The sequence below is a fragment of the Triticum urartu genome, chromosome 2A, assembly GCF_056163025.1.
Source record: "Triticum urartu cultivar PI428250 chromosome 2A, HENAU_Tu73, whole genome shotgun sequence".
NCBI lineage: Eukaryota > Viridiplantae > Streptophyta > Magnoliopsida > Poales > Poaceae > Triticum > Triticum urartu.
Window position 1 is genome coordinate 59,212,883 of NC_141874.1, and position 22,599 is coordinate 59,235,481.

Below are 22,599 nucleotides of genomic sequence, written 5' to 3' on the forward strand. Positions count from 1 at the left end.
TGATCATGAAACTTCTGATCAAGTTACTACTGAACCTCATAGGTCAACCAGAGTAAGATCCGCGCCTGAGTGGTACGGTAATCCTGTTCTGGAGGTCATGTTACTTGACCATGATGAACCTACGAACTATGAGGAAGTGATGATGAGCCCAGATTCCGCAAAATGGCTTGAGGCCATGAAATCTTAGATGGGATCCATGTATGAGAACAAAGTATGGACTTTGGTTGACTTGCCCGATGATCGGCAAGACATAGAGAATAAATGGATCTTCAAGAAGAAGACTGACGCTGACGATAATGTTACTTTCTACAAAGCTCGGCTTGTTGCAAAAGATTTTCGACAAGTTCAAGGAGTTGACTATGATGAGACCTTCTCACCCGTAGCGATGCTTAAGTCCGTCCAAATCATGTTAGCAATTGCCGCATTTTATGATTATGAAATTTGGCAAATGGATGTCAAAACTGCATTCCTTAATGGATATCATAAAGAAGAGTTGTATATGATGCAACCAGAAGGTTTTGTTGATCCAAAAGGTGCTAACAAAGTGTGCAAGCTCAAGCAGTCCATTTATGGACTGGTGCAAGCCTCTCGGAATTGGAATATACGCTTTCATAGTGTGATCAAAGCATATGGATTTATATAGACTTTTGGAGAAGCCTGTATTTACAAGAGAGTGAGTGGGAGCTCTGTAGCATTTATGATATTATATGTATATGACATATTGTTGATCGGAAATGATACTGAATTTTTGAATAGCATAAAAGGATACTTGAATAAGAATTTTTCAATGAAAGACCTCGGTGAAGCTGCTTATATATTGGGCATCAAGATCTATAGAGATAGATCAAGACGCTTAATTGGACTTCCACAAAGCACATACCTTGATAAACTTTTGAAGAAGTTCAAAATGGATCAAGCAAAGAAAGGGTTCTTGCCTGTGTTACAAGGTGTGAAGTTGAGTCAGACTCAATACCCGACCATTGCAGAAGATAGAGAGAAAATGAAAGTCATTCACTATGCTTCAGCCATAGGTTCTATCATGTATGCAATGCTATGTACCATACCTAATGTGTGCCTTGCTATTAGTTTAGCATGGAGGTACCAATGTAATCCAGGAGTGGATCACTAGACAACGGTCAAGAAGATCCCAAAATACCTAAAAAGGACTAAGGATATGTTTCTCGTTTATGGAGGTGACAAAGAGCTCATCGTAAACAGTTACGTCGATACAAGCTTTGACACTGATCTAGATGACTCTAGGTCGCAAACCGGATACATATTTTTATTGAATGGTGGAGCTGCCAGTTGGTGCACTTCCAAGCAGAGCGTCGTGGCGGGATCTACGTGTGAAGCGGAGTACATAACTACTTCGTAAGTAGCAAATGAAGGAGTCTGGATGAAGGAGTTCATATCAGATCTAGGTGTCATACCTAGTGCATCGGGTCCAATGAAAATCTTTTGTGACAATACTGGTGCAATTGCCTTGGCAAAGGAATCCAGATTTCACAAGAGAACCAACCACATCAAGAGACGCTTCAATTCCATCCGTGGTCAAGTCAAGGAGGGAGACATAGACATTTGCAAGATACATACGGATCTGAATGTTGCAGACCCGTTGACTAAGCCTCTCTCACGAGCAAAACATGATCAGCACCAAGACTCCATGGGTGTTAGAATCATTACAATGTAATCTAGATTATTGACTCTAGTGCAAGTGGGAGACTGAAAGAAATATGCCCTAGAGGCAATAATAAAGTTGTTATTTATATTTCCTTATATCATGGTAAATGTTTATTATTCATGCTAGAATTGTATTAACCGGAAACTTAGTGCATGTGTGAATACATAGACAAACTGAGTGTCACTAGTATGCCTCTACTTGACTAGCTCGTTAATCAAAGATGGTTAAGTTTCCTAGCCATGGACAAGAGTTGTCATTTGATGAACGGGATCACATCATTAGAGAATGATGTGATTGACTTGACCTATCTGTTAGCTTAGCACGATGATCGTTTAGTTTACTGCTATTGCTTTCTCCATAACTTATACATGTTCCTATGACTATGAGATTATGCAACTCCCGAATACCGGAGGAACACTTAGTGTGCTATCAAACATCACAAGTAACTGGGTGACTATAAAGATGCTCTACAGGTGTCTCCGATGGTGTTTGTTGAGTTGGCATAGATCGAGATTAGGATTTGTCACTCCGTGTATCGGAGAGGTATCTCTGGGCCCTCTTGGTAATGCACATCACTATAAGCCTTGCAAGCAATGTGACTAATGAGTTAGTTATGGGATGTTGCATTATGGAACGAGTAAAGAGACTTGCCGGTAACGTGATTGAACTAGGTTTTGAGATACCAACGATCGAATCTCGGGCAAGTAACATACCGATGACAAAGGGAACAACGTATGTTGTTATGCGGTTTGACCGATAAAGATCTTCGTAGAATATGTAGGACCCAATATGAGCATCCAGGTTCCGCTATTGGTTATTGACCAGATATGAGTCTATGTCATGTCTACATAGTTCTCGAACCCGTAGGGTCCACACGCTTAACGTTCGGTGATGATTGGTATTATGAGTTTATGTGTTTTGATGTACCGAAGGTAGTTCGGAGTCCCGGATGTGATCACGGACATGACGAGGAGTCTCGAAATGGTCGAGACATAAAGATCGATATATTGGAAGGCTATGTTTGGACATCAGAATGGTTCCGGGTGAGTTCGGGCAATTACCGGAGTACCGGGGGGTTACCGGAACCCCCCGGCGAGTGTATGGGCCTCAATGGGCCTTAGTGGGAGAGAGGAGGAGGCGGCCAAGTTGGAGGGCGTGCCCCTCCTAGCCCAATCCGAATTGGGTGGGGGGCTGATACCTCTCCAACGTGTCTATAATTTTTGATTGTTCCATGCTATATTATATTCTGTTTTGGACATTATTGGGCTTTATTATACACTTCTATATTATTTTTGGGACTAACCTATTAACCAGAGGCCCAGCCCAGAATTGAGGTTTTTTGCCTATTTCAGAGTTCCGCAGAAAAAGAATATCAAACGGAGTCCAAACGGAATGAAACCTTCGGGAATGTGATTTTTGGAACGAACGTGATCCAGAGGACTTGGACCCAACGTCAAGAAAGCTACCAGGAAGGCACGAGGTAGGGGGCGCCTACCCCCCCCCCCCCCCCCCGGTGCGCCCTCCACCCTCGTGGGGCCCAGGTTGCTCCACCAACGTACTTCTTCCTCCTATATATACCTACGTGCCCCCAAACTACCAGATACGGAGCCAAAAACCTAATTCCACCGCCGCAACCTTTTGTACCCGTGAGATCCCATCTTGGGGCCTGTTCCGGAGCTCCCCCGGAGGGGGCATCGATCACGGAGGGCTTCTACATCAACACCATAGCCTCTCCGATGATGTGTGAGTAGTTTACCTCAGACCTTCGGGTCCATAGTTATTAGCTAGATGTCTTCTTCTCTCTCTTTGGATCTCAATACAAAGTTCTCCACGATTCTCGTGGAGATCTATTCGATGTAATCTTCTTTTGCGGTGTGTTTGTTGAGACCGATGAATTGTGGGTTTATGATCAAGTTTATCTATGAACAATATTTGAATCTTCTCTGAATTCTTTTATGTATGATTGGTTATCTTTGCAAGTCTCTTCGAATTATCAGTTTGGTTTGGCCTACTAGATTGATCTTTCTTGCAATGGGAGAAGTGCTTAGCTTTGGGTTCAATCTTGTGGTGTCCTTTCCCAGTGACAGTAGGGGCAGCAAGGCACGTATTATATTGTTGCCATCGAGGATAACAAGATGGGGTTTATATCATATTGCATGAGTTTATCCCTCTACATCATGTCATCTTACTTAAAGTGTTACTCTGTTCTTTTGAACTTAATACTCTAGATGCATGCTGGATAGCGGTCGATGTGTGGAGTAATAGTAGTAGATGCAGGAAGGAGTCGGTCTTCTTGTCTCGGACGTGATGCCTATATACATGATCATACCTAGATGTTTTCATAACTATGCTCAATTATGTCAATTGCTCAACAGTAATTTGTTTACCCACCGTAATACTTATGCTCTCGAGAGAAGCCACTAGTGAAACCTATGGCCCCCAGGTCTATTTTCCATCATATTAATCTCCCGTTAACAAGCTATTTCTGGTGCCGTTTTTATTTCGCTTTATTTACTTTGCATCTTTATCATAAAAATACCAAAAATATTATCTTATCATATCTATCAGATCTCACTTTCGTAAGTCACCGTGAAGGGATTGACAACCCCTTTATTGCGTTGGTTGCGAGGATTTTATTTGTTTGTGTAGGTGCGAGGGACTCGTGCGTGGCCTCCTACTGGATTGATACCTTGGTTCTCAAAAACTGAGGGAAATACTTACTCTACTTTGATGCATCACCCTTTCCTCTTCAAGGGAAAACCAACGCAGTGCTCAAGAGGTAGCAGGGCCCCCTTCCTTCCCTCTCTCTCCCCCTTCCTTTCTCTCCTACTATAACAAGGGAAGGGGGAATCCTACTCCCACCGGGAGTAGGACTCCCCCCTTGAGGCGTGCCATAGAGGGCCAGCCCTCCCCCTCCTCCACACCTTTATATACGGGGGAGGGGGGCACCCCATAGACACACAAGTTGATTGTTTAGCCGTGTGCGGTGCCCCCCTCCATAGATTTTCACCTCGGTCATATCGTTATAGTGCTTAGGCGAAGCCCTGCATCGGTAACTTCATCATCACCGTCATCACGCCGTCGTGCTGACGAAGCTCTCCCTCGACACTCAGCTGGATCTAGAGTTCGTGGGACGTCACCGAGCTGAACGTGTGCAGATCTCGGAGGTGCCATACTTTCGGTGCTAGGATCGGTCGAATCGTGAAGACGTACGACTACATCAACCGTGTTGTCATAACGCTTCCGCTTATGGTCTACGAGGGTACGTAGACAACTCTATCCCCTCTTGTTGCTATGCATCACCTAGATGGATCTTGCGTGTGCGTACGATTTTTTTTGAAATTACTGCGTTCCCCAACACCGTTGATGGGTCGCAGTGGAGAAAAATTGAGAGAAAGTGGCCGGAGTTTGCAGATGACGCAAGGAACTTATGGTTTGGTATAAGTGCAGATGGCATTAATCCCTTTGGGGAACAGAGCAGCAACCATAGCACCTGGCATGTGACTCTACGTATCTATAACCTTCCTCCTTGGTTGTGCATGAAGCGGAAGTTCATTATGATGCAAGTGCTCATCCAAGGCCCTAAGCAACCCGGCAACGACATTGATGTGTACCTAAGGCCATTAGTTGAAGAACTTTTACAGTAGTGGGACATAAAAGGTGTATGTGTGTGGGATGAGTACAAACAATAGGAATTTGACCTACGAGCATTGTTGTTTGTAACCATCAATGATTGGCCTGATCTTAGTAACCTTTTAGGACAGACAAACAAGGGATACCACGCATGCACGCACTGTTTAGATGAGACCGAAAGTATATATTTGGATAAAGTTAAGAAGAATGTGTACCTGGGACATCGTCGATTTCTTCCGATCAAGCATCTCTTAAGAAAGAAAGGCAAGCATTTCAAAGGTGAGACAGATCACCGGAAGAAGCTTGACCACCGTACTGGTGATCATATACTTGATATGGTCAAGGATTTAAAATTAAACTTTGGAAAGGGTCCTGGCGGACAATCTGTTTCAAATGACGCTAACGGACACGCACCCATGTGGAAGAAGAAATCTATATTTTGGGACCTACCCTATTGGAAAGTCCTAGAGGTCCACTCTGCAATCGACATGATGCACGTGATGAAGAATATTTGCGTGAACCTGCTAGGCTTCTTGGGCGTGTATGGGAAGACAAAAGATACATCGGAGGCATGGGTAGACCAACAACGTATGCACAAAAAAGACGACATGCATCCAAAGCAGTATCAAGGTCCTGCCAGCTACGCTCTTACCAAAGAAGAGAAGGAAATCTTCTTTGAATGCCTGCTCAGTATGAAGGTCCCGTCTGGCTTCTCGTCGAATATAAAGGGAATAATAAATATGGCAGAGAAAAATTCCAAAACCTTAAGTCTCATGACTGCCACGTGATTATGACGGAATTGCTTCCGGTTTCATTGAGGGGGCTTCTACCGAAAAATGTTCGACTAGCCATTTGTGAAGCTATGTGCATTCCTCAATGCAATTTCTCATAAGGTAATCAATCCAGAAATCCTACCAAGGTTACAGAAGGAAGCATCTCCAAGGGCCATGATACATCATACGAGGATAACCGTGCTAGGCCAGAAGGAAGCATCTCCCCGGCAGCAAGGCATGTATTGTATTGTTGCCATCGATGATAACAAGATGGGGTTTATATCATATTGCAAGAGTTTATCCCTCTACATCATGTCATCTTACTTAAAGCGTTACTCTGTTCTTTTGAATTTAATACTCTAGATGCATGTTGGATAGCGGTCGATGTGTGGAGTAATAGTAGTAGATGCAGGCTGGAGTCGGTCTACTTGTCTCGGACGTGATGCCTATATACATGATCATACCTAGATATTCTCATGACTATGCTCAATTCTGTCAATTTCTCAATAATAATTTGTTTACCCACCGTAATACTTATGCTCTCGAGAGAAGCCACTAGTGAAACCTATGGCCCCCGGGTCTATTTTCCATCATATTAATCTCCCGTTAACAAGCTATTTCTAGTGCCGTTTTTATTTTGCTTTATTTACTTTGCATCCTTATCATAAAAATACCAAAAATATTATCTTATCATATCTATCAGATCTCACTTTCGTAAGTGACCGTGAAGGGATTGACAACCCCTTTATTACATTGGTTGCAAGGATTTTATTTGTTTGTGTAGGTGCGAGGGACTCGTGCGTGGCCTCCTACTGGATTGATACCTTGGTTCTCAAAAACTGAGGGAAATACTTACGCTACTTTGCTGCATCACCCTTTCCTCTTCAAGGGAAAACCAACGCAGTGCTCAAGAGGTAGCAAGAAGGATTTTTGGCGCCGTTGCCGGGGAGTCTACGCAAAAGTCAACATACCAAGTACCCATCACATAATATGTGTGTGTGTGTTTTGGCATTTTGGCATTTGAAACATGATTTTGAATAATTTTGTATTAAGTTATGAATATTCAATTATTATTGTCCTTTTAGTATATAAATTATTCCTGTCCTTAGAATTTATGGTAAAATATTTCCTTTGTAAATATTTCAAAAGCTTGAAATATCTAGAAAAGGTAATTGAGGGTTTTGATCTATGTAAGAGAGAGAGAGTTACTAGAGGTAGAATTAATATGACTAGGGTGAGCTCTGGTAAAAATTTGAGCTAAAAGGAGAATCCATTTGGTACCCCAATCAACGACCACATGCTTTTGATAGAAGGTGTTTGATTATGAATAGAGGTACTTCGAGGAATCTAATGGCTTTGGAATTTAATAGGAATGAGCTTGGTATCAATTTGAGCTAGTGTACAAATTTGTAGCTCATTTGAAGAAACTCTGCAATGTAAATATTTCCCACCCTAGAAATGGGAAGAAAGGGTTTTGAGAGAATTTGATGATGTTATCTTCTCTCTTTTTGATTCTCAATACAATATTCTCCTCAGTGTTCTTGGAGATGTATTTGATGTAATGAATTTTTGTGGTGTGTTTGTTGGGATCCGATGAAGTTCGGGTTTATGCTCTGATCTATATCCATGAATATTATTTGAGTTTTCTTTGATCTCTTATATGCATGATTATTTATAGCCTCGTATTTCTTTTGTGAATCTTTGATTTAGTTAGGCCGACAAGATCGATTTTTCTTGCAATGGGAAGAGGTGCTTTGTGATGGGTTCGATCTTGCGGTGTCCTCACTCAGTGACAGATGGGGTAGCGAGGCACGTATGTATCATTGCTATTAAGATAAAAAGATGGGGTCGATTCCTACATGAATAGATCTTATCTACATCATGGCATTGTTCTTATTGCATTACTCCGTTTCTCCATGAACTTAATACACTAGATGCATGCTGGATAGCGGTTGATGTGTGGAGTAATAGTAGTAGATGCAGAATTGTTTCGGTCTACCAATCTTGGATGTGATGCCTATATTCATGATCATTGCCTTGGATATCATCATAATTATTTGATCTTCTATCAATTGCCAACAGTAATTTGTTTACCCACCATATGTTATTTTCTCGAGAGAAGCCACTAGTGAAATCTATGGTCCCGGGTCTATCTTTTATCATATTGATTTCAGATCTATATTTCCAAAAACCAAAAAAATAGCTTTCTGCACTTTTTCTTTACTTATTTTATTTTGTGTTCTTTATAGATCTATTTGTCCAATCTCATACAATTTAATCTATCTTTTTATTGTGGAGGGATTGACAACCCTCTTACACGTCGGGTTGCAAGTATTTGTTCTTTGTTCGCAAGTACCGTTTACACAGTATTGCTTGGTTCTCCTGCTGGTTTGATAACCTTGGTACCATAACTGAGAAAAATACCTACCATAGTTGTACTGCATCATCCCTTCCTCTTTGGGGAAATACCAACGCAGTTTCAAGCCGCATCAGTCGTCTGCCCATTGGTGGGTAAGACCAAATCAACCATAGCCAGCAGTCACGAGGCTCATCGAAAGGTCACCTCGCGCCGCCCGTCGTCGTCCAGGAGCCGGAGCCAGAAGACCCAGATCGGATCTCGGCTAGCACGCACCACCACATCCAAATCCCATGAAGCCGCCACGCCACCAGTTGATGTCCAGGCCGCCATCGTGCCGCAAACATAGGTCACCACCGCCGGCCCAAATGCCTGACGCCGCGTTGGCGCCACATGCAAGCATGGTGTCGCCGCTTGCACATGTCGTCCCGCGCTAGCTGGGAGGTACAAGTGAGGGGGGAGGAGGACCCGCCGACATCGACGCCGGCCGGGCTTCGTTTGACGGTGCATGTCGGCGGTGGTGGGAGGGAGTGGGTTGGGCGGCGACGAGGAGATCCCGCATGTCGCATGTAGGAGCGACTTGGGGCGTATGAAGTATCAAGCTCAAGCCATAAGCTAACCAATGTTCCAAGAGCGTCCTGGCACGCGAATGTATTTTGTGCATGAACTTTACTAGCAAACATGCCCGTGCGTTGCAACAGGAGAACAAAATATATCATATGCCTCAGTCCAATAGTACACAAAATCAAGTAAATCATCTTTTTCATGTTGTTAACCTGAGAAAAGTGGAACACTTGATGATTATAGCATTAAATGTCGTACTAAGACTAACTATTGACTTATGTTAGTCCTCATAGTGATGAAAATGTGGGCCATTATCAGCTGAAGACGACCTAAAAGCTTCAGTAAATCTTTGACTTGTGTATATCGTTCCGCACATACGTATGGAAGAAAGAAGGGTTAATTGGATAAATACCACGTGTATTCTTGCCATTCCAAAAAACACCACTACAATTTACAAACTTTGAAAATGGTCCAGAAGATCAATGGCTTCGTCAAGGACTTACAAATGGCCATGTTGTGGAGCATGTAAAGACCTCCTTTGTGGTTTTGAGGAGGTTGGTGTTAATTGGGAATGGTCTGCACATAGAGTCGCGCATGCGTTTGCTACGGATGGCTACTTGAATAAAATTTGTAAGACTTCGTTCCGAGTTCCACCCGAGAGTTTGTGAGCTTAGTGGTGGCCTCGGAGTGTAACATTCCTTGAATTCCGTAAAAAAATAGTGGCATGCTAACTCATGTCATATATTCAGCCAAAGATCATCTAATATTGGCATGCCAAATTTAACAATGTTGGTTGGTAGCTCCGTGTAAAAAAAAGGAAAAAAATGTTGGTTGGTACTTAAATTAATTTTTTTGCAAAAGATATTCAAATTGATCGTAATAACATCTTATATTATGAGACGGATGAAATAGCCTTTTCAAATTGATTAATTTTTTAGAAAATACTTTCAAATCAATCATGGGATATAAGTAAATACAGTTCATAGTGTCCATGAAATTAAGTTAAGTTCAATTACGGCTGGTGAGTTCTCGCCAACATTAGTACATATCTTTCTCAAAGAGGTTGCTGGAAACTACAATAACAGTCACGTCAGAAAAATTCTTAACATGGTGCAGTGCCCAGTGCATATATATACAGAGTTAATTGCATTCTGCTTTATACTATTAAAAAAATACATTCCGCTATACTTGTTTTCGGTTTTCGTGTTCAGTTTATTAGAGAATGCATGACATCATGGTCAGTTTATAGTACTTAAAATTCCCCAGGCTTTCCGTGCACATGAAAACTGCATCTTCTCTCTCCTTCTCTATTTTCCCAAACCGCTCTCATGAAAGGTGCTAGAAAAATCTTCATGCTTCTTGTTTCTTCATCGGAGTTCTACCAACAAAATTCCCTACCTTTTCTTCTTCCAATCATTCTCCAGAGGCAAAATCAACTGAGTATCTCCTCCCTCGATCTCATGTTGCTTGTTCTGTCCTTGCTCTCCTCAGCCACGGGAGGCGGTAGAGCTTACACTGCGCCAGAGTGTGTCTACAGCTGCACGAGAGGAAACAAAACAGAGGAGCTTGTGTTCGCTAGAGGCTGCCCGCGAGTATGGCCTGCACGGAGCCGGCAAGCGTCGTTTCGGTCGTTTCCGTATCAGATCGTGAGCCACAGTCGATGGAAGAAGACAGAGGTCTGGAGCTGGCAAGTGGCGAGCGCCTCGGGGGAGAGAAGACGGCATGCCGCGCACGAAGGTGCGGAGAGGCGGCGGGATCCTAGAGCAGAGTAGCGTGAGGCGACGGCGGAGATGCTGGGGGAGGTGCCTGAAAGTTTCGTTGGTCGGAACCGTCCATACACCATGAAAGGCCGCGTCGAGAGGAGCGTCGACAGGATCGACGGCCGCTGTCTGCCCGTGTGCTCCGCTCTGTGCGTTGCCCCTGCCTTTGGGACAGTCCTACTGAGCGGACTGGAATGCCACGTGCGGTAAGATGTCACAAGTCGAAGGTCGTCTTCTCACGCACGCCGCCAGCCGGCCTCAACTTCAACCAAGCTTCAATTTGACTTCGCGATAGCTGTGCTATGAGATTTTGTTGAGCCAGTAGCGCACACACGCAATGATACATGATTTGGACATGGTTTTGTGCTAGACGATATGTATGTTGCGTGGTGATGGAGATTCAATGTCAACAACACACACGAAGGGGATGATGCAGTGTGGCTGGAGGAGCGGTCCCACGCTGGCCGCCGGGGAGTTCGGGCCGAAGGCGTCGTCCATGACAGCGATGAAGCTGCGTGCAACCATGGATGCAGAAGCCGAGTCCCGTGCTTCGATGTTGACCTTTATGATTTTCAAGCATAGTTCAGCTACTGGTGTTGTTGTTGTGCTGGCCCTGGCCGCTACTGGTCCGCCGGGGACCACGGTACCAAGCATCTCGTCCTTCCTCTTTTCATTGAATCTTGGCCGTAGAGGGACATATTTAGCAGAGAAGAGAAAACATGTTATATGGCAGCAGGACTTGAGGTCGTATGGCATTAGGACTTCTAGTCCGCGTAGGATTGCAGCCGTGACGGGAGAGATAGAAAGCTTAGTTGATATGGGCCAAAGCAGTGCTAGCGTGGAAGTGGTCAGGCCCAAGCGGGCGCCGGCGACGATAGCGAATAAGATAGATACAAAATTTAGTACCACCTCGAATATGTTTAAAATTTAAACTGAAAACGTAAAATCACGGAAAGAAGCATATTGTGATGATGAATCCACGGAGTCAATCCGTTCTTTATTATTAGGGAAAGATATATTTTCCTCCTCTCAAGAAATAAGCTGATATATTCTTACATATCTTCCCCCATACACAAGAAGCTAGCATTCTTTGCCCCTGTCTTGGGTCAAATATTTGTACACCGACTGTTCTATTCCTTAAACACAAAGAAGAGACATTCTCATTTTTGCTTGGCCAGCTTCAGGAATTTCCTTTCGATGTCCCACTTCCTCCTTACTATGCATCATCTTCTCTCCTCGTCTAACACTTCAGATTTATGAGCTAACCAGGTCATATGATTTTGCTTGCACATTTCAGACTTGTGATTTTTCTTAAAATCGTGAACTATAAATAATTTTGCTCAAACTTTAATGGCAATAACATTGCTGTAATGAAATTAATAGCAAAAGATAATCCAGTCATCTCGCATACTATGACTAAAGTATACTATATTATTGAATTTTACATCCTAGCTAAGTCAACCTTCGTTAATAACGTTCTCCTGAATACTAAGCCTCACTCAATTATGTCAGTATGAAACATCCAATTGTCCAACAGGTTAAAAATTTACACACATCTTTCAGTCGTATATCAAGCAAACACTGGCATCCATACATACACCTAAAATCGAAAGAAAGTGTCAGAACATAGTAGAATCGAATTATTCGCAAAAAAACCCAATACCAATAATGAAAGCAATCAAGAAAGTACATCCCAGGCTACATACAATAATTGAAAGGAGTGCTTACTTGGATTATTGGCAAGGAGGTGCGGGGAAAAGCAGTGATTGTGTCCCTTCGTTGCTGGCCTCCATGCCGGGAATGATATCTTCAAGCAGAGAGAGCTATTCGAGGTTTTCGCCGTTGGCTAGGTTGTGCGGCAACCAATGAAGCACGCTACGGCCGGCCAGACACAGGGAGGCGCAAGGAAGCCAAAGACCGGCGTCGTTGGCTTATTTGAGAAGATGGATGTGGCCGGGCAACGGGATCGACAAGGTGGTGCGCAAGTTGAGGAAGGAGGCCGACAACGCTTACTATATCGACAGGATCCGGGCGTCAGCGGTTACCAGGTCCAGGTGAGTCAGCGAGGTTAGGCTGTGTGGTGTGGGGAGTAGGGATGTTGCCCAGAGCCGGCGGCGAGGATAGAGTGGCGTTCGAGGGAGGGTGGCGGGGCGATGTGCTAGCGAGATGGTGTGGCGGCCACGTGCGAGAGGAAGGTGGTGGCTGAGGAGGCCATACTAGGACTTTTCGGCCTCATTGTGCTCGGGACCGCACTCGCCATCAGTGTGGAACACAACCATGGTGCCGGAAATGATGGAGTCCTCACGGGAACACGATAGATTGAATGATGATTTTCTCACGGCAACGGACAGGGATGGACGGAAGTACCAACAAACAACATAGCGACGTACCATCACTATCACAGACTCCTTTTACAAGTGAAGATGCCGAGCACAAAATAATAGGTTGGTCACAAAAAAAAAACAAGACATAGAAAAAATAAGAATAAAAATGCACGCATGCTTTGAATGGGCCGGGAAACTTTGATTATAGTTGATGTTTTGGTGAGATTTGATTTGATTTAGGTATGAGTCATGGAAGTAAGGAAAATTCGAATTTAGGTGAGATTTTCTAAAAATTTGATTTGAATAAGTTAATGCATAATGTTATTTTTTTTCAAATTCTCGATTTGATTGAATTAATGCACAAGTCAAATGGGCAGGTCCAAATTGGCTGCACTTGAGCGAAAAATCGTCTGTAAGAGACGCTCACGAGCGTAATATAGTCTTTGTCTAGGAGTTGATGGGAGTGAGGCGAGACTACCAACTCCCCTTTTAGGAGTAGAGATATAACTTGAGCATTCATTGTCATTTTGCTATGCATGACCATGGAGCTGACATAATATTTGTGGGGCCACCATTTATAAGTGATATACACACTGGCGGAGGGCTCCGGTGGGCAGGGTATGGCGCCCGTCATACCTTGATTTTTGGCAAAAAAAATTATACCTACGTATCTATCACTTTTGTACTGCTAGACATCGGCTGGAGCCTCGACCGCGGCCAGATGGGGCTCTGCATCGAGCACCCACTAGTGTATACCTAGAAAAGCAGAAAGAAATGAACGCCCGCACCCACCGACGCCGCGGCGCGAATGCGACCAACTCCACCCACCCAGACGCGACCAAACCTAGTGCGGCGGCGGCGGCTGGCCAGGTCGCGAGGTCCAGGCGGGCGCGACGACGGGGCAGTCAACGGCGTCAGCGGGCTGGGGGCTTGGAGGGCTGCTGCACAGCGGCGCCTGCAGCGGCGGCGCAGCAAGCGGCGGCTTCGGCGACGGCTTCAGCGGCGCGGGGGCTTCACTGGCGGCTCCAGCGGGCGACGGCCACAGTCGGGGTCGGGGATTTTTCTGGTAATCCCTAGGGGCTAGGTCTGAACTCTGAACTTTGTTGGGGCATTGGCGTTTTTTCTTCTGTCAGTTCTCCATGATCTGAAGTTTCTGAACTAGAACTCCAGAACTCCAGATTTGTTTATATTCATTCATGCTAGTGTATTGTCCAGAACTCCAGATTTAGAATTTAGAAATTAGATTATTATATACATGATGCAAGGAAATAAGATGCCCAACCGGCGTTGTTCTGTCCAGATTGCCAGAAGATGGAAGGAAGGGGGAAGGGACTAGCAAATTCAAAGAAAAGGGGAAGAGGTAATTTCTCATTTTTTCTGAAATTTTGTAGCAATTTTGAACAGCATCTTGAAGCCTTACATTCAAGCAGATTTTAGTGATATATGAATCTTGTCATTGCAGATTTGAAAAGGTATTTTGAAGTGATTGGTAGTGGCAGCAGCTCAAAAACGAATCCAAGCACCCGCGAAAGTGTCAATATTTCGGCAAATGTCAATCATGAAGATCAAGTGACTTCCATGGAAGTAGATCATGAAAATTTGATGCCAACCGAACAAGTGGAAGAACAAACTACAGATTCCGTCGAAGCTATAGTGGAAGAGAATGTTGAAGTTCACGGGGTTGAAGGTATAACTATTTTTAGTGAAGATTACATAAATGGTGATCCAGGACTACGCATTCCACTTGATAGTTTTGCCCCCAACATTAGAGATGATGTTAGATTTGCTTATATACGAATGGGTGCAACTCAACCAACTAGTTCCACTTTCCCCCCAAATAGAGATGGAAGATGCTTCCGGCCACAATGGTATAAGGACTTTGATTGGTTGGAATATAGTGTAACAACGCATAAGGCTTATTGCTTCTGTTGCTATCTTTTTAAGCATGACCGAATAGATGATAAATTTGGGCATGATGTCTTCTCCAAATTGGGTTTTGACTGTTGGAAAAATGCGGTTGCGGCATTTCGTAAACATGTTGGTGGGTCATGTAGCATCCACAATATATCAAAAACAACATGCGATGATTTTAAAAATCAAAGGGCAAGTGTGAAAAGTAAAGTTACAACTTACAGCCAAGGTTCACTTGTCAAGTATGAAAATCGTGTCGATACATCATTGGGCATTGTAAGTTATCTAGCATTGCAAGGTGAACCATTTCGTGGACATGATGAATCCAGTTCTTCTTTGAACAAGGGGAATTTTTTAGAGTTGCTTGATTGGGTCAAAGAAAGAATTCCAGAAGTGAAGGTTGCATTTGATGAGCTATGTCATAAAAATGCCAAAATGACTTCCGGGACAATTCAAAAAGAACTTGTCACACATTGTGCAACTGCAATCACCAATGTAATCAAAGAAGAGATGGGTGACTGTCTTTTCACTGTTCTTATTGATGAGTGTCGTGATATATCGGTGAAAGAACAAATGGCCGTGGTCAGAGGCAGAGGACGGAAAGAAATTAAGGTGTGGCGAAGTCTTAAGGAAAGAATTCTTTTGATGCAAATCGAAAGAGTCAATACACATTACAACCAAAAATTAAATACACTGAAAATGTAGGCATGTTTCAATAGGAAAACAACCCAAAACATACCGATAATGAAGCTTTCAATGGCGTCTAGAAGACCCAGGCAATGGCAATGCCCTACCCTCATTCTGAAAATCTTGCTTAATTTTACCAAGATCGATACTTTTGAAGATCTCTCGCTCAATATAACAAACCATCAAGTCATTAAGCCAACCATCGGTCATCTTGCTGCGCAACTCAGTCTTGATGATTTTCATTGATGAGAAGGCCCTTTCAACAGTTGTCGTCGCTACCGGTAGTAGCAATGCCAATTCAATGAGGCGATAAACAGTAGGAAACATAACATGCCTTTCAAGTTCAACCATCATTTTAGCTAGGCTTGCGATATCATGACAAGCTCTAAAGTCTTTAATTCTTCTCATATGGATAATGAATAGATCAAGGTTATCTTCTATATGTTCACGTTCATAGTCAGAGAAGTCATCATGATAAATCTCTGTGAGCCTAGCAAGCTTATTCAGGTTGAACCTAGAAAATGAATTTCTTGTGTCAAGACAAGAGAAGTTCTGGAGCAGCTCTGAAGATACCTCATTAAAACGATGATCAAACTCCGTGGTGATGGAGTCTATAGCAGCATAGAAGGTGTCCACACGAAAAAAATGATCAGTCGTGACATTGTTCCGTCCACCTTTTCTTGATTTACCCCACTTTGTAAAGATGTCATCCATACTTGGTATTGGAATATCATTTTTGGTGCAAAAGGCTTTGACATCTTCCAAGAGTGGCTCCCAACCATCATTTCTCCAGTTGACCAAACGTGTTCTCACATCCGTAACCAATGACATTGCCTGAAATGAGAATTACAATTTTAGATGCATGTATGCTTACATGAACAAAATACATCTAACATGATCCATCACATATTCACATACCTGAACAACATTTTGATCCTTCTTTTGCAATAGAAGAGATAAATCATTTGTGATATGAAGGATTTTTAGCATCATCTTCAGGATGAACACAAAGCTAAAAGTCTCCATTTGATGAACCAAACCTCCTGCCCTACATGGAACACGCACATCATCCTCAACAATGCCCAAAACTTCTATGACTGCATCCCACATTGATTCAATGCGAGATAAGGTTGTGTAATGAGATCCCCATCTTGTGTCTCCAGGTCTGACCAACGATGTTTCTTGATTTTTCCCTCTTCCTGTGGGCATCTCACCTCTCTCAATCTTATCCAAAAGAACTTCTTTTTGCTTGTCAAGCAATTTATCCTTCCTCTTGCAAGATGAAGTACTGAGATTGGCAATCTTGGTCACATATTCAAAAAAATCCTCAACAACCTTGCAGCATCTCGAGACAGCAACAACTACCAACTGCAGTTGGTGGGCAAAGCAGTGGATATAGAAAGCATATGGGTTCTCATCTCGAATTAACTTCTGAAGTCCATTGAATTCTCCTCTCATATTAGATGCCCCATCATATCCTTGCCCTCGTAGTCTTGCAACAACTAGACCGTGTTTAGCAAAAACCTCCAACAAAGCCTTCTTCAAAGAAGCAGATGTTGTGTCTCGGACATGCTTAATAGCTAAAAATCTTTCAACGGTCTCTCCTTTTTTGCTCAAATACCTGTAGAAGTAGACAGATAATTAGTTAACGCACTCTACATATAACAAAAGGAAAAAACACATAGATACCAAACATGCTTCAATACGTACCTGACAACCACGACCATTTGTTCTTTCACCGATATATCACGACACTCATCAATAAGAACAGTGAAAAGACAGTCACCCATCTCTTCTTTGATTACATTGGTGACTGCAGTTGCACAATGTTTGACAAGTTCTTTTTGAATTGTCCCGGAAGTCATTTTGGCATTTTTAGGACATAGCTCATCAAATGCAACCTTCACTTCTGGAATTCTTTCTTTGACCCAATCAAGCAACTCTAAAAAATTCCCCTTGTTCAAAGAAGAACTGGATTCATCATGTCCACGAAATGGTTCACCTTGCAATGCTAGATAACTTACAATGCCCAATGATGTATCGACACGAGTTTCATACTTGACAAGTGAACCTTGGCTGTAAGTTGTAACTTTACTTTTCACACTTGCCCTTTGATTTTTAAAATCATCGCATGTTGTTTTTGATATATTGTGGATGCTACATGGCCCACCAACATGTTTACGAAATGCCGCAACCGCATTTTTCCAACAGTCAAAACCCAATTTGGAGAAGACATCATGCCCAAATTTATCATCTATTCAGTCATGCTTAAAAAGATAGCAACAGAAGCAATAAGCCTTATGCGTTGTTACACTATATTCCAACCAATCAAAGTCCTTATACCATTGTGGCCGGAAGCATCTTCCATCTCTATTTGGGGGAAAGTGGAACTAGTTGGTTGAGTTGCACCCATTCGTGTATAAGCAAATCTAACATCATCTCTAATGTTTGGGGCAAAACTATCAAGTGGAATGCGTAGTCCTGGATCACCATTTATGTAATCTTCACTAAAAATAGTTATACCTTCAACCCCGTGAACTTCAACATTCTCTTCCACTATAGCTTCGACGGAATCTGTAGTTTGTTCTTCCACTTGTTCAGTTGGCATCAAATTTTCATGATATACTTCCATGGAAGTCACTTGATCTTCATGATTGACATTTGCCGAAATATTGACACTTTCGCGGGTGCTTGGATTCGTTTTTGAGCTGCTGCCACTACCAATCACTTCAAAATACCTTTTCAAATCTGCAATGACAAGATTCATATATCACTAAAATCTGCTTGAATGTAAGGCTTCAAGATGCTGTTCAAAATTGCTACAAAATTTCAGAAAAATGAGAAATTACCTCTTCCCCTTTTCTTTGAATTTGCTAGTCCCTTCCCCCTTCCTTCCATCTTCTGGCAATCTGGACAGAACAATGCTGGTTGGGCATCTTATTTCCTTGCATCATGTATATAATAATCTAATTTCTAAATTCTAAATCTGGAGTTCTGGACAATACACTAGCATGAGTGAATATAAACAAATCTGGAGTTCTGGAGTTCTAGTTCAGAAACTTCAGATCATGGAGAACTGACAGAAGAAAAAACGCCAATGCCCCAACAAAGTTCAGAGTTCAGACCTAGCCCCTAGGGATTACCAGAAAAATCCCCGCCCCCGACTATGGCCGTCGCCCGCTGGAGCCGCCAGTGAAGCCCCCGCGCCGCTGAAGCCGTCGTCGGAGCCGCCGCTTGCTGTGCCGCCGGGGCCGCCGCTTGCTGCGCCGCCGAAGCCGCCGCTGTGCAGCAGCCCTCCAAGCCCCCAGCCCGCTGACGCCGTCGACTGCCCCGTTGTCGCGCCCGCCTAGACCTCGCGACCTGGCCAGCCGCCATCGCCGCACTAGGTTTGGTCGCGTCTGGGTGGGTGGAGTTGGTCGCGTTCGCGCCGCGGCGTCGGTGTGTGCGGGCGTTCGTTTCTTTCTGCTTTTCTAGGTATACACTAGTGGGCGCTCGATGCAGAGCCCCATCTGGCCGCGGTCGAGGCTCCAGCCGATGTCTAGCAGTACAAAAGTGATAGATACGTAGGTGTAATTTTTTTTTGCCAAAAATCAAGGTATGGCGGGCGCCATACCCTGCCCACCGGAGCCTTCCGCCAGTGGTCGTGGTTGTCAGGTACGTATTGAAGCATGTTAGGTGTCTATGTGTTTTTTCTTTTTGTTATATGTAGAGTGCGTTAACTAATTATCTGTCTACTTCTACAGGTATTTGAGCAAAAAAGGAGAGACCGTTGAAAGATTTTTAGCTATTAAGCATGTCCTAGACACAACATCTGCCTCTTTGAAGAAGGCTTTGTTGGAGGTTTTTGCTAAACACGGTCTAGTTGTTGCAAGACTACGAGGGCAAGGATATGATGGGGCATCTAATATGAGAGGAGAATTCAATGGACTTCAGAAGTTAATTCGAGATGAGAACCCATATGCTTTCTATATCCACTGCTTTGCCCACCAACTGCAGTTGGTAGTTGTTGCTGTCTCGAGATGCTGCAAGGTTGTTGAGGATTTTTTTGAATATGTGACCAAGATTGCCAATCTCAGTACTTCATCTTGCAAGAGGAAGGATAAATTGCTTGACAAGCAAAAAGAAGTTCTTTTGGATAAGATTGAGAGAGGTGAGATGCCCACAGGAAGAGGGAAAAATCAAGAAACATCGTTGGTCAGACCTGGAGACACAAGATGGGGATCTCATTACACAACCTTATCTCGCACTGAATCAATGTGGGATGCAGTCATAGAAGTTTTGGGCATTGTTGAGGATGATGTGCGTGTTCCATGTAGGGCAGGAGGTTTGGTTCATCAAATGGAGACTTTTAGCTTTGTGTTCATCCTGAAGATGATGCTAAAAATCCTTCATATCACAAATGATTTATCTCTTCTATTGCAAAAGAAGGATCAAAATGTTGTTCAGGTATGTGAATATGTGATGGATCATGTTAGATGTATTTTGTTCATGTAAGCATACATGCATCTAAAATTGTAATTCTCATTTCAGGCAATGTCATTGGTTACGGATGTGAGAACACGTTTGGTCAACTGGAGAAATGATGGTTGGGAGCCACTCTTGGAAGATGTCAAAGCCTTTTGCACCAAAAATGATATTCCAATACCAAGTATGGATGACATCTTTACAAAGTGGGGTAAATCAAGAAAAGGTGGACGGAACAATGTCACGACTGATCATTTTTTTCGTGTGGACACCTTCTATGATGCTATAGACTCCATCACCACGGAGTTTGATCATCGTTTTAATGAGGTATCTTCAGAGCTGCTCCAGAACTTCTCTTGTCTTGACACAAGAAATTCATTTTCTAGGTTCAACCTGAATAAGCTTGCTAGGCTCACAGAGATTTATCATGATGACTTCTCTGACTATGAACGTGAACATATAGAAGATAACCTTGATCTATTCATTATCCATATGAGAAGAATTGAAGACTTTAGAGCTTGTCATGATATTGCAAGCCTAGCTAAAATGATGGTTGAACTTGAAAGTCATGTTATGTTTCCTACTGTTTATCGCCTCATTGAATTGGCATTGCTACTACCGGTAGCGACGGCAACTGTTGAAAGGGCCTTCTCATCAATGAAAATCATCAAGACTGAGTTGCGCAGCAAGATGACCGATGGTTGGCTTAATGACTTGATGGTTTGTTATATTGAGCGGGAGATCTTCAAAAGTATCGATCTTGGTAAAATTAAGCAAGATTTTTAGAATGAGGGTAGGGCATTGCCATTGCCTGGGTCTTCTAGACGCCATTGAAAGCTTCATTATCGGTATGTTTTAGGTTGTTTTCCTATTGAAACATGCCTACATTTTCAGTGTATTTCATTTTTGGTTGTAATGTGTATTGACTCTTTCGATTTGCATCAAAAGAATTCTTTCCTTAAGACTTCGCCACACCTTAATTTCTTTCCGTCCTCCACCTCTGGATATACATGTTACGCTAGAATTAGGGCACATCCTGATACACTGCTAGAGACATTCATTTATAGTCATTATTTTTCATTTCAAAGTTATAAGTAAATAAAGTGTGATGCATTTTTGGGTGTGCCCCTACCTGTGAGGAATAATAAAAATAGGCAAAAAAAGAGCCCATCAAAAAATAATAGAAAAATAGAGGGGGCACGCTACTATCCTTTACCACACTTGTGCTTCAAAGTAGCACCATGTTCGAGACTTTTCCAAACAATAGCATTGAACCGGGAATAAATTTGGTCCTTTTACACTAAAAGTCACTCCCTGCACCACGGACCATGCATTGCGCATTTGATTCAGCAGAGCTGTTTGACTAAAAGGTCGAGTAGTATGTTCCTAAAACAACCCCAACCATATAACATCCTTAATCAGCTTCTCCACCTCGGCAAAGAAATTGAGGTCATCTTCCTCCTGGCCATGTAGTTTCATACCTGCGAATTGATCTTCTAGTTCCGCTTTGGGGCCTTAGTAGTCCGAGAATTCTTCCTCATGCAGGGACGGATGTAAGGGGGGACGAGGGGGGGCGAGACCACCACCCCCCCCCCCCCCTAACGATCGTCTCGTCCCTCGACAGAGATCAGTTAATCGCTAATTTTTTGGCTTGCTCGCTTGTCCCGTGATGGCTTCGCCCCCCCCCCCCCCTATCCTCTCACGCCTTTCTCATTAACGAGAAAGCTTCAGCCCATGTACAGCCCATTGCATGCGAAAATTAAAAAAATCATCATAAAAGAAAATGCCTAGCAGGCCATCATGGGAGGCAAAGAGGCCTGTTAATTGTAGCACGCAGCCACGACCTAATTACACAAGCACATATCGTTAATCTCTCCAAGCCACCGCTGTGACCCAAACTAACCCCTGTTGGCTGCTGAGATCGGATCTTCCGTCGGGTCGTCATCGAGAGAAGCGAAAAAGGGAAGGGGACGCCGGGATACGCAGGTGTCGATCCACGCTCATGTTGCTGGTTCCCAGCATGCAGAGCAGATGCACAAATGATGAGCGACAACACAAGGACAAAATGTAGTTTATTTTGAGCACTATATTAGTCCTGATTTATCTTTCTCAAACTAATCATCTTTCCCTATGTACCACTATTCTTTAATTGCTTCAATAAAATCGCATGCTTTAGCCGATTATGGTTTTGGGACTGTGTTAATCTGTGAGGTCCATCTCGCCAATTCTGGTTTTGGGACTGTGTTGAATCAGTGAGGTCCATCTCCCCAATTCCAATAAATAATGAGATTACGTAATGTATTATTTACCTACATGGCATCTCGTATTACTACAAATTATTAGTTCATAAGATTATCTTGTGTTTCTAACGTTGTGATTTTTTTTGTTATTTGTCAATTTTCTATCAAGTTTTGATCATGGGAATGCAATGAATAGACAAAAAAAT

The 22,599-nt window shown here is 43.1% G+C and overlaps 2 protein-coding genes across 2 annotated transcripts; one reads left to right on the forward strand and one right to left on the reverse strand.

The window, feature by feature from the left end:
* Window positions 1-15,755: 15,755 nt before the first annotated feature.
* Window positions 15,756-19,064, reverse strand: LOC147983728 (uncharacterized). The gene is made up of 6 exons (XM_087540843.1): window positions 18,833-19,064; window positions 18,213-18,437; window positions 18,033-18,170; window positions 17,400-17,943; window positions 16,608-17,310; window positions 15,756-16,523 (listed from the first exon to the last, which is right to left on the reverse strand). Exons 1-6 carry the CDS (start codon window positions 19,062-19,064, stop codon window positions 15,756-15,758), a joined length of 2,610 nt encoding a protein of 869 aa, XP_087396969.1.
* A 531-nt stretch (window positions 19,065-19,595) lies between these two features.
* On the forward strand, window positions 19,596-20,939 carry LOC147983729 (uncharacterized). The gene is made up of 2 exons (XM_087540844.1): window positions 19,596-20,135; window positions 20,220-20,939. Exons 1-2 carry the CDS (start codon window positions 19,596-19,598, stop codon window positions 20,937-20,939), a joined length of 1,260 nt encoding a protein of 419 aa, XP_087396970.1.
* Window positions 20,940-22,599: the final 1,660 nt, after the last annotated feature.

Excerpts from the sequence above, each read along its gene's own strand:
- LOC147983728 (XM_087540843.1), bottom strand. The coding sequence starts at position 19,064 with ATGGCGGCTGGCCAGGTCGCGAGGTCTAGGCGGGCGCGACAACGGGGC. Across the intron at positions 18,171-18,212 it reads TGAAGTTCACGGGGTTGAAG|GACTACGCATTCCACTTGAT; the intron begins GTATAACTATTT and ends ATGGTGATCCAG. Across the intron at positions 16,524-16,607 it reads AGGATCAAAATGTTGTTCAG|GCAATGTCATTGGTTACGGA; the intron begins GTATGTGAATAT and ends TTCTCATTTCAG.
- LOC147983729 (XM_087540844.1), top strand. The coding sequence starts at position 19,596 with ATGAGAGGAGAATTCAATGGACTTCAGAAGTTAATTCGAGATGAGAAC. Across the intron at positions 20,136-20,219 it reads AGGATCAAAATGTTGTTCAG|GCAATGTCATTGGTTACGGA; the intron begins GTATGTGAATAT and ends TTCTCATTTCAG.